Raw genomic sequence first — 12,372 nt, 5'->3', positions numbered from 1 at the left:
GCTCCCACACTAGCCAGAGGGACCCTGAGCGTGGAGCGGGTGTGGGGACAGAAGAGCCCTCTGCTCTGGATGTGGTCCTCAGTCCCTGAATGAAGTCCCTCCTCTAGTCGGGGAGGGGCTAAAGCTGGACCACTGGGACCCCTAACACCTGCCTGGGGGCCCCTGTCTGTCCAGCCCCTCCCACCCACCCACCCACCCACCCCCAGCCCATCCCACAGTAGGAGGGCCTGAGGTGAGGTCCATCCAGCTGGGAAGCAGGGAGTGGGGCCCCGGTGCTGCAGGAAAACAGGGTCCCATGGGGCCAGGTGGAGACTCACAGGTGCAACCCCTGCGGTCCTCGTCCAGCTGGTAGCCAGCCTCACAGGAGCACTGGAAGGAGCCGGCCAGGTTGGCACAGTGGTGTTCGCAGCCGCCGTGGCTGGAGGCGCACTCGTCCACGTCTGCGGGCAAACCCAGGGACACTGGCACCCATTCTCCAGGGGTCAGAGCCTCGGGGCGGTCCTCCCGCCCCACCCCTCCCCATGGGATGGGGACCTGCTGGGTGACACCCACGCCACAGCCACCCTCCTGGCCTTCTGCTCGAGAAAGGCCAGGCCGGGGGCAGTCAGGGGTGCAGGCCCAGCCCAGAGAAGAAGACAGTGACCACACGGGAGAGGGAACAGGCAGGCCTCCACAGGCCTGCAGATGCAGGCGCTAAACCAACACCCAGAGACAGAGTGCTGGGCGGGGGCCAGAGCCCACCCCGTGTCACCCTTAGGACGGCCCGCTCCCCAGCTGCCCCAGCCGCCCGGCACTCACCCTCACACCCGCAGCCATCCGCACTGAGCCGGTAGCCGGCATAGCAGCTGCACTCGTAGCCGCCGGGGCTGTTGGTGCAAACCTGCTGGCAGCACGGGGAGGCGGCACAGTCGTCGACGTCTGCAGGGCACACACCACAACCAGCTGGCACCAGTGCCACCCAAGTGCACGCTGTCCACAGCACGGGTGTGTGCACACACCTGCACACAGCCACACGCACACCTCACAAACACACCTACACATCAGGTGCACGCCTGCAACACAACTACCTGCACACAACCACACGCACACCCGCACACAACCTGCACACAACCACACGCACACCTATGCACAACTACCTGCACACAACCACACGCACACTCGCGCACAACTACCTGCACACAACCACATGCACACCTCACAAACACACCTACACACCAGGTGCACACCTGCGCACAACTACCTGCACACAACACACACCTCACAAACACACCTACACACCAGGTGCACACCTGCGCACAACCACACACAAACTCGCGCACAACTACCTGCACACAACCACACGCACACCTATGCACAACTACCTGCACACAACCACATGCACACCTCACAAACACACCTACACACCAGGTGCACACCTGCACACAACTACCTGCACATAACCACACGCACACCCACACAAACTACCTGCACACAGCCACATGCACACCTCACAAACACACCTACACACCACGTGCACACCTGCACACAACTACCTGCACACCACACGCACACCCGCGCACAACCTGCACACAACCACACGCACACCTATGAACAACTACCTGCACACAACCACATGCACACCTGTGCACAACTACCTGCTGGCAACCACACACACACACACACTTGCACATGACTGTATACACACCTGCATGTGAGTTTCACATACTCGCCCTCAGTCACATAGGCACCCAGGTACATCCCCGGCCCTGCACACACGACACACCAGGACCCAGGTGGCAGCCCAGGGCTGCCCCACCTGCTGTGAGAGCAGGGTAGGCAGTGGCAGGTGCTAGGAAGTACCTGCTGATGCAGAGGGGATGCTCACATGTCACAGCACGTGGGTGTTGACCCAGCAGCTGAGAACTGCAGGTGGACATGGGTGGTGGGTGCTCAGCGGGGTCGTGATGCTGTCTCTCACCAGGCCCCCTTGTACCACCCCCACCCCTGCCCGAGGCTGAGGGAACGGGACTGGGGGCAACAGGAGGGAGGTTCCCATTCACAGCATCAAACCCGAGCACTGCCCCAGGGCGGCAGCGAGCCTCTGGCTTGGGGGACGGCAGTCGGGAAGGAGGCCGCTCGCACCGATACATGTCCTCTGGTCCTCGTCCAGCTCGTAGCCACGGGGGCAGGTGCAGACGGGGCCCGCACTGCTGTGGCTGCAGCCGTGGGAGCAGCCGCCGTTGTCCGCCTCACAGCTGTTCACGATCTCCATCTCGATCCCTGCGGCCAGAGCCACCAGAGACATGGGACCAGGGCTGGGGTGACGCCCCAAGCTGGCATGGTCCCCCCGCCCTAGCTGCTGCCAGTCCCCTGGGAGACAGGCTGCACAGAGCTCCAGGGCCCAGTGGACCCTGGAACCCTGTCCTCCTGGGGTCCCTCTGTCCTCCCCCATCCTCCCAGGACCCACAATCAGCCCCCAGGCCCAGCGCCGCCCTCAACTGACAAGGCAGTTCTGGCCCTCGGCCAAAGCGAGCCGACAGTTGTTGGGGGCTGGGGAGCCACGTGGCGTCTCCACGTCCAGTGGTGCTGCCACCCACTGTCCACTCACGGTAGCACTGCCGGCCATCAGCACCCAGCTCGTAGCCCGCACTGCACACACACTTGAAGGAGCCGCGCGCGTTGAGGCAGCCATGCGCACACTGGGCCAGGCCTGTGGCGCATTCATCCACGTCTGATGGGAGAGATTGCAGGCGAGGGGTGCTCTGACCTCTGGCCTGGAAGGCTGGGCCCCCAAGGGTGGTCTCCAAGGGGTCAGGGCCCAGGCATCCCATGCCAAGAGGGGCCCCCAGTGCCCTCTCCTGCTTTGCTCTGAGCATTTTTGCTTTCACCAACACACTCCAGGTGCAGAGCTGTGCTCTGTCCCAGGGCGAGGAGGGCACGGCTGGAAGTCTGGGCTCAGGCCCCACCAGCAGCAGTGGGCGCTGTTCCGCCTCTCTGAGCCCACGGTCCCTGAGATGTGTGTGTCTGCACTTGCCAAGCACCCCCCATCGAGGCGGGGCACAGAAGGGGCCTTTCGCCACTGGCCTCCGGGGGCCAGCGGGAGAAAGCACACTCTCATCCAGGGTCAAGCTACAGCTTCCTCCCTGTGGCCACGTGGCACTGGCCTCAGGACCTAGCATTTCCAATGACTGCTTCAGTCCCACCGCCTGAGAGTCCTTGGAATGAAGCTGACCCTCAGCCTCATTTCCCACTGGGTTCTCTGAAGCCACTGCATCCGGAATGCCAGGACATGCCCATCACATTGGCAGTGAGACCTAGAACATTTTCCTGATAGTGACGTGGAACAAGCTTCTACACTCACAGACCTGTCTCTCTGATGGCCATCGGGCAGGATGCCTCGGGAAATGACCACTGCATGCCCTGGAAGCACCACATCACTTCAGAGACTCACCCCAAGAGTCAGGGGGACAGGCCCAGGCTACTCATCCAGAACCACGTGTAACAGGGAGGAGCAGGGACACCCGAGCCCTGAGATGGGGCAACTAACACTGCACGGTGGACGCCCGTGCAGCCATGAGGTCGGAGCATGTTCTAAAAAGCTGTGCCCACCACGCTCTGGGGTGATGCTCTATGCACCCATTAACCAACAAGCCTAGAGACAACCTGGAAACTGGTTCGGGGATGTCCCTCGGGTCACAGTAATGACCCTTTCTCTAATAAGCAGGTTGTTGTTTAGTCGCTAAGTTCTGATGACTCTTGCGACCCCATGGACTGTAGCCCTCCAGGCTCCTCTGTCCATGGGATTCTCCAGGCAAGAATACTGGAATGGATTGCAATTTCCTTCTCCAGGGGATCTTCCCAACCCAGAGATCAAACCTGTATCTTCTGCTCGGCAGGTGAGTTCTTCACCACTGAGCCACCAGGAAAGCCCTAACAAGCAGGTACTGCTTAGCTAACACCTAAGAGCAATATTTAAAACTAACAAGGCACCCTGAGAACTGTCTTCCTGAAGACACGGGACTCTCTTTGGGAGCAGTTCCTTGAGCTCCCACCCCTCCTCTCCATCTCCCACCCTCCACCCTGCCTCCCCAACCCCAGTCCTAGAGATGACCCTGTATCATCCCAGGTCAGCCTAGGACGACACGGGAACTGGCCCCACACACACAGGCCCCTGAAGGGGGATGCAGGGAGGTGACCCCTGGACTGGCCCTAGCACAGGGAGGCCGTCTCACCTTCGCAGGCCTTGCGGTCCACTGCCAGCTGGTAGCCCGCGTGGCACTCGCAGTGGGCAAGGCCCCGGAGCACCCGGCACCTGTGCATGCAGCCGCCGTTCCTGTCTGCGCATGGGTTTCTCCCTGCAGTCATGGCCAGGAGGAATGGGGGCAAAGGGCAGACGTGGAGGATTCAGCAGGTTTGGGGTCCCCACCCCAGGGCCTCTGGTGAGCCCCCACCTAGAGCTCTCACCCCTCCTGCTCTGTCTTGACAGGCTGGGACGTGGACTAGGGATCAGGGGAGCCCCAGGCACTCCCAGACTCCTCCAGAGAAGACAGAGGGCACCAGCCAGGCCTGCCCTGGTCAGGCAGCGGGCACATGGCCAGCTCCCCACCTCTCTTTTTGTCAGAGCTCCAGCCCCATGAACTCATGCCACCCTGCCCCACCGCTTGCCCACACTCAGTCCTGATCCCCCGGGACCTGTAAGGCCAGGTAGGGCGGGAGGGACTCCCTCAGCACCAGCCCTGCACCCATCCTTTCCCACTTCTCAGGGGTCTCCTGGGCCTGCTCCACCTTCTCTGTCAGCAGAGGCCCCCTTCCGTGACCCACAGCCCTGGGACCCCAGGGCAAGGAGCCAGACAGCACCTGGCAGTCTCCTCTGCCCAAGGGCCAGGGCTGGGGCCTGCATGCCCACGCCAAGGACAGGGCAGGCCTCAGAACTGAGACAATACAGGATGCCCTTCCTCTTCATCCCGGTACCCCCATCCTGAGCTTCCTGCCCGCAAAGATGTGAGATCCCAGAGAACAGCCTGACGGGCTTCCTCCCCAGGGCCCAGGGGGGCTAGATGACGCCCCATCACTCTCCGCAGCCAAGGAGCCTCCTGTGGGATCACAGGTCAACCAAGGGCGACAACATGGACCAGACCCCAGACCCTCCTGCAACACCACTGGCCAAGCAGGGAGGGACTTGGGCTGCATGATCCCCGGGCAGGTCTGAGGGAGCATGGAGAACGGGCTGGGGGTCCCAGTGGAAGGCCAGCCCTGATCCCCTGCCTTCACCCCTGGGACACTCACGGACGCAGCGCCTGCCATCCTCCTGGAGCTGGAACTCGGGCCGGCATTGGCAGCGGTGCTGGGTCACTGTGAGCTGGACGCAGTTGTGCTGGCAGCCACCGTTGCCCACGGTGCAGGAGTTGATGGCTGGGGACCCGAGAGGAGTCAGGTCACCCCAGGAGGACGGCTCAGCCAAAGGGCTCCACCCCAGGCAGGCTCGGAGCACCTCCTGCAGGAAGCTTCTGGCACCTCCGAGCCCCTCCCTCCTTCCTGTCTGCATCCCAGAAGCAGGGGCTTTGAGAGGGCAACACAGCTCCCGTCCAGGTCGCAGGCCTGGCTTTGTTTCTCGGCCCACAAACGGGACACACAGAGCCATGATCCGAATCTGGGTCCTCTGGCCCAGCATGCCCCAGGACTGAGTGTAGGGAGGCACTGCAGAGCACCCAATGGAAGCCCAGCCCCCTCCCCAACCCCGGGCACAGAGCACAAAACACCAGGCCCTGCTGAGGGTCAGGGCATTTGGGGCTCAGGGTCCAGCAGGCTGGGAGGCTCCCTGGAGGAAGAGGAGGCCAGCAGGGGCTGGGGAAGACCCAGACACTCCACTGTTGGTCATCAGGCCAGGGCAGAGGGGCAGGCATGGGCCTCCATGGACAGCCACTACGACCTGCGGGCCTAGCCACAAGCTCCTGTTGGAGCACCGCAGCACCCGCCCACCCCAGGTGGGGCCTCACCCCCACCTGACCTCACCCAGACCCCACCCCTCTCAGCAGCTGTGGGGACAGCACTTGGTGAGGCCAGAGCCAGGGACCCCCATCCCAGTCCTAGGATGCCAGGGGTCCAGGTGTTCCCGCTCAGGCCCACCTAGAACAAGGCTCTTATGGGTCAGGCTAGCCAAGTGGGTGCCTATGTCCTGTGTGGATGTGTTGAGGCTATGCCCAGGAAGGGGGCACTGGGCACCCAGGGAAGACACCTGGCCTCTGGTAGCTCCACCAAGTCGCTGGTAGTGGCCTTGTGGGCAGGGAGGGACAGGTCCCCAGCTCTGCAGTGAAGCTTCAAGAATGCACCACGGGGAGGTACAGATCAAGATCACTGCCCAGCGGGCCTGGGGCAGAGCAAGCCTGAGTGCTGGAACTAAACACTGTGACCAGCGGGGGACAGGGACTCACCCCCAGACGCCACCTGTCTGTCATCACAGACTTCAGGGGGGCCTCAGGGCCCGAGTCTGGAGAGGCTATTCACTGTCAGTGGGTCTTGGGTCCAGGAGCGACCCACCCCAACACTGAGGCCCATGGAGCTGGGAGCAGCCGCGTCTGCACGCAGAGCAAGTGAACAGCCTCAGGGCTAAGAGTGGCCAGGCCCACAGCGTCTGCCAAGAACAAGGCTTCCTTCAAAGCAAGTATGCTCCCCAAAGCCAAAACCCAGCACTCGCCATCCTGCTGGTTCCCCACGAGGAGTGTGTGGGGAAGGAACTGGAGCTGAGGGTACCCCCGGGGCCAAGCCAGCCCTGCTCTTGGGGTGGGGTGAACACCCGGGGCGCAGTGCGGGCTCTGTCTCCTGGCCACATCTGCCTCTGCCATGTGTCGAGGGGGAGCAGCAGAGACCCAAGACCAGGGTCGGATGGAAGCAAGCAGGATGGCCACGTCTCCTGTCCCAGTCAGCCTCTAGGCCCCTTCTGCAGCCAACCACGCCCAATTCTGCGCTGACCCCCAAGGCCCCGCCTTCCTCCCCTGAGACAGCTCTGCTTAACCCACTGGCATCAATTCCAGAGGCTTCCAAGCATGGCTTGAGCTGCCCCATTCCTGGGGCACTGTCTGTGTTTACAGCACCAACTGCATCTCTGCTCAGAGCTCATAACAAGAAGCAGAAGCCCCTCCTGGCAGCGCCGGGCAGGCACACGGAGAGAGGGCCAGGGGAACAGCTGGGCAGACACTGCAGCTGCAAGGACGTCCCACAGAGCTATGGCAGGACCCCCGAGACGGGCCCAGGGGTGACCTGGTACTGGGCCCACAGGAGCCCACCGGGGGAGAAATCCCAGGCAGGTGGTGGGCCACGGAGGTGTCCAGCTCCCCATGCAGGCTTGAGTCTCCCCAACACTGGCCCGAGTCTCTTGCTCTGCTGCACAAGTCCTAACGTGCCAGATGCCCCCAAGCAGTGCTGCACTCGAGGGAGCCAAGTCCCATATCATCATCTCGCACATCCTGTGCCCAGGATTCCCGGAAAGCTGAGCAAGGTAGTTTTTCTCAGACGCTGGGCTGTGTAGCTCAGGGGAGGGCCAGCCTCTGCATGCCCAGTGCCTAGAGCTGGGGATAAAGCTTCCAGGCCCTCAGGTCACTGTGAGTCATAGCCGTGGAGTCCACACACCATTGCTCCATTCCCGAATGGGCCAGGCTCAGAGCTGAAGTTGCAAGCTTGTCAGAACACAGGAGCGAGGGGGTTCCACAGCCCCTAAGGGGACCAATATTTGTGTACCCCTGCAATTCACACGTGCACTTCTAAAATTCAACCATCAATGTGACCATATTTGGAAGTGAAATAATGAACTGTGGTGTTGGAGAAGACTCTTGAGAGTCCCTTGGACAGCAAGGAGATCAAACCAGTCAATCCTAAAGGAAATCAACTCTGAGTATTCATTGGAAGGACTAATGCTGAAGCTGAAGCTCCAATACTTTGACCATCTGATGCGAAGAGACAACTCATTGGAAAAGACCTTGGTGCTGGGAAAGACTGAGGGCAGGAGAAGTGGGTGGCAGAGGATGAGATGGTTGGATGGCATCACTGACTCAATGGATAGGAGTTTGAGCAAACTCCGGGAGATAGTGAAGGACAGGGAAGCCTGGCGTGCTCCAGTCCATCGGTCGGACATGACTTGGTGACTGGACAACAATAATTCAGGTTAAATGAGGTCATAAGGGTGGGGCCCTGATCCAACAGAATTTGTGTCTTTAAAGAAAAGATATAAGGACTTCCCTGGTGATCCAGTGATTAAGACTCCAGGCATCCAATTCAGGGGACATGGGTTTGATACTGATCAGGGAACTAAGATCCCACATGCCTTGCAGCCCGAAAAATTAAACTAAAAATATTTTTTGGCTTCCCTGGTGGCTCATACAGTAAAGAATCTCCCTGCAATGCAGGAGACCTGAGTTTGATCCAAAGATTGGGAAAATCCCCTGGATAGAAAATGGCAACCCACCTCAGTATTGTTGCAGCCAAAAAAATAAAAGTATTTGTTAACAATAAAGGGCTCCCTTTCTCTAATATGAGAAGGAGCTTAAAAAAAAAAAAAAAAGAAATGGAAAAGACATAAAGTCTCTCTCTGTCTCTGTCCCCATGGCCACAGGAGGAGACAGCAGGAAGAATGTTCTCATCAGGCACTGGATTGGCTGGGACCATGAGTGAGAACTGTCAGCCTCCAGAACAGTGAGAAGACAAACTTCCGTGTCTAAGCCGCCCAGTCGGTGCACTGGTTAGGGCAGCCTGGGCCGACTATTGCCCCTTCACTTCCCAGTTTGCAAGCACCAGAACCAGGGGACTCGCAGGTTCTAACAGAAACGGAAAGTGAAAGCGTCAGTCATTCAGTCGCATCTGACTCTGTGACCCCATGGACTGTAGCCCGCCGGGCTCCTCCATCCATGGGATTCTCCAGGCAAGAATGTTGGAGTGAGTTGCCATTGCCTCCTCCAAGGGATTTTTAAGACCAAGGGATCAAACCCATGTCTCCCACATTGCAAGCTGATTCTTTACCATCTGAGCCACCAGGGAAGCCCCGGGTTCTAACGGTGCAGGCTACAACTCCGTCTTTCGCCAGCAGGGGTCGCTCCAGCCCAGAGCCAGGTGTGAGGAAATGCCCTTCTAGATGTCCTAGGGGGAGGAGGATCTACTCCATCCATGCTGGTTGGCTCGCCACTGCTGAAGATGCAGGTGGTACCACCTGGAGCCCAGCATTAGGTGTGTGTGAGCGCTGTGGAGGTGCAGGTAGGGCTCTGAACAGTTGACCTGCAAGGCGGATCCCCTGGCAAGGCCCTGGCCTGGGACACCAGCACGCTGGCACGCCCGAGCTGGTCATTCAAGGGGCTGTGCCTGGCAGGCTGCTGGAGTTAGGACAAGCCTGTTGGCAGCATGCTGAGCTCACCAGCCCACTGTGCTCCAGCCTCCAACCCCAGCCGGTGGATCGGAGCAGGCTGGATGGCAGCTTCATGGGTTCGTAATGACTGCCCTCAGACTGGCTTGGCTTGCAGGTCCCAAGAGCCTCACACCACGTGAGGTCAGCAGCCACATACAGCCCATACTTCTAGGAAGCCCTCTGTGGGCCGCAGGGCCGGGATGGCAGAACTAGAAAGGGGTGGCCCGCCAGCTCAGCCAGTGGGGGAGACTCATGTGGGCTTGGCCCGCCGGGTACCCCTTGGCAGCTCAGTTTGCCTACAGCCGGGCCTTATGTGTCCTGCCCCATCCCCGACCCTCTGCTGGGGCCTCCACACTGCCTGGAGGGGTGGGGCACGGTTCCCCTGCAGCATGGATTCAGTCACTCCCACCCACGGGCCACGCTCTCTCCCACCCACCGGCACCCACATCACAGACTGCACCATCCAGCACCCATGCTCTCCTGGTCCGGCCAGAGAAAGCAGCAAAGCCTGGACCCAGGCCCTGCAGCTGCCCTGCCCAGTGCCCGCCCACCTCAGGACATGCACTCACAGGTGAGGACCCAGGTTCTGCAGCTCCCGGTACACGTTCCAAGGTCATCCGCACTCTCACACCTCTCCCCACTCCCACACTGTGCTCCCTGCTAGGTTCTGCCCTTATCAACTCTCTGACTCTAACCTCTCACCCCCTGAGGCCCCAGTCTGCTCCTGCTTCCCCACAGGGTCTCTGCATCCAGCCCAGGGTCTGTCACTGCCCTGGCTTCCCCAGGTCAGGGTGCGACCCTCCTGCCCCCACCCTGGGCACTGGGAGCCTGCAGATACAGGGCCTGGACCTCCCAGGATGGCCTCGGGCAGGGTGGCCCTTCTTGCTCCCCGTTCAGACTCAGCGGCCCCTTGGGGCTGGGAAGGCACTTTCAGAAACTGCAGCCTGGTTCGGGCCTGGAGTTGACTTGAAAACGTGCCCAGAACTGCGTCTGTGGTTTGCAGGGATGAACTCTGCCAAAGAACCTAGCAGTCTCCACCCCTCTGCTGCCTATGGCTTTGCCAACGAAGCCTCCGGGACCCTGGCGGCCTCCTGCCAAGGAGTCAGGAGACAGCAGGCTGTGGGACCCTGTGCAGACACCTTGCTGTCCCCTCACCGGGGAGACCCAGGTCTGGGGAAGCATCTGCCCCGAGGCCACTTGGCATCCCTGAGGGAGAACCCAAAGGCAGGTGGGGTGCAGGAAGACCCTCCCCATACTGTGGGCACCATGTGTGCACCCAGTTGCTCAGTCACGTCCGACTCTTTGCAGCCCCATGGACTGTAGCCTTTCAGGTCCTCTGTCCACAGGACTCTCCAAACAAGAATACTGAAGTGGGTTCCCTTTTCCTCCTCCAGGGGCTCTTGCAGTGGGGGCCATCTGACTCCAGACCACCAGGGGTGCAGGCTGACAGCAGAATCCTCCCCACAGTGTCCATCCAAAAGACTCAACAGGCCTGAAGCCGAGAGAAGGAGGGGACCTGCCTCTCCCCAGGGGCTGGCCCCTGGGTGTCACAGGGGCCCCTCTACTCGTTGACAGTGACATCATGGCCCCTCAGACGGGGTGTGCTGCTCACCATGGGGGACATTCAAGGCCAGGATCCAGGAGTCACCCTAGCTCGGAGGAGGAGGGTTTCCCAAAGACCGGGAGCAATCTCCATGGGTCTGCCTGGGCGCACTGTGTGGCACAGAAAAGTGCAGGCTCCACCAGGCTCGCCGCCCAGCACAGCCCTCTGCAGCTCCATTTCCCACAGTTTGGGGAAGGACAGGGGCCAGCTCCTCATCCTGAGGGTGAGAAGCAGGCTGGACCAGCCCTCAGCCTCTCTCTGCCCACCTCTTCCCACCCCAGAGCCTTCTGGGGCGGGGGTGAGGACAAACCCAAGGGGCTCCCTGGAGCTGGAGTACCCAGGACACCAGGCTGTTTCTGCTTCTTTCTCTTGGGACCAGGCTGGACAAGAGCAGCCAAGGTCACACGTGAGGCACTCAGGGGCTTTGAGGCTGATGGTAAGATCCTTCCTGCAAATCTTCACTTTAAAAATGGAAACTTTTTGCATGTTATTTGCAAGCGGCCTTTTACAAAGTAGGGGTACAGGAAGACTGTGTGCTTTCTGTCTTCTCCCTGCCTCTAAAGCAACTTGAAAGAGTGTTTCAAGTCTCCCCTTGTCTGTTTCAAGGCCCCCCTTAAGCAAAACCACCTTTGTAGACTTCCCAGATCCCTGGGTGCCATGATGCACACCAACCTGAGAGCTCCCAGCACGGAGGGCCTTCCCACCCTGTATGGAGGAAGGCCTGTCACATCCCTGTGGGCACCTTCTTTACTCTCACCCTCTAGCATTTCCATAACCCTCATTCCAAGCTGCTGAAGGGGGAGGTGCCCAGACCTGTCCCCTGCCGGCCCCGCCAGTCCCAGGAGAGCTCAGAGCACCTCTCCCGTCGCCCAGAGGATCCCAGCAGGCCCCAGGGAGGGGGTCCAGGGCAGCTGTGCTCCAGCTGTGCAGCCCGCCTACAGCTGGCCTGCGTGGGGGAGGGGACAACTGGGGAGGGGCCCAGTCCTACACTGATCTTCCCATCAATGTCTGCTGAGACCCTAGGGTGGGCTGGGCCCAGAGGGTGCCCCCACTGTGAACCTCGGACAAGGTCACCAGCTCCTCCCCATACCCTGTTCCCTGGGAGTCCTGGAGAAGCGGGGAGGGCCCACACCTCTCAGCAAAGCAGCAGGGACTTTCAGCAGCCTGGCAGGGGCCAGGCAGTGCCCTTCACCGGGCCCCACCTGGACCCCCTCATCTGGTGCTCGGCCGCCCTACCCATCCTAGGGCCGTAGGTCAGGTGCTCTGCTACCGGGGAGGGTCCCTCCACAACCCAAAGGGGCCCTTCAGGGAGAAGGGCAGGGTGCCCCTAGAGCAACTGCTTCCTGCTCTGCAGGGACCCCTATCTGCTCTGGAAACTTTTCAGCAAAGCCCAGGCCGCCCA

At 60.7% G+C, this 12,372-nt stretch overlaps 1 protein-coding gene across 1 annotated transcript in view; it reads right to left on the bottom strand.

Annotated features, from left to right (window-relative positions):
* MEGF6 (multiple EGF like domains 6) overlaps positions 1-12,372 on the bottom strand; it is a 101,226-nt gene that overhangs the window by 19,051 nt on the left and 69,803 nt on the right. The window contains exons 7-12 of the mRNA XM_052653780.1: positions 5,266-5,391; positions 4,212-4,334; positions 2,588-2,710; positions 2,122-2,259; positions 799-918; positions 318-440 (exon numbers count right to left, since the gene is read on the bottom strand). Coding sequence (XP_052509740.1) covers positions 318-440; positions 799-918; positions 2,122-2,259; positions 2,588-2,710; positions 4,212-4,334; positions 5,266-5,391 — 753 coding nt within the window. The remainder of the gene's footprint in view (positions 1-317; positions 441-798; positions 919-2,121; positions 2,260-2,587; positions 2,711-4,211; positions 4,335-5,265; positions 5,392-12,372) is intronic.

Source organism: Budorcas taxicolor, chromosome 16 (genome assembly GCF_023091745.1).
Source record: "Budorcas taxicolor isolate Tak-1 chromosome 16, Takin1.1, whole genome shotgun sequence".
Taxonomy (NCBI): domain Eukaryota; kingdom Metazoa; phylum Chordata; class Mammalia; order Artiodactyla; family Bovidae; genus Budorcas; species Budorcas taxicolor.
Note: the sequence above shows the minus strand (reverse complement) of the source record. Positions and strands in the feature narration are given on the sequence as shown.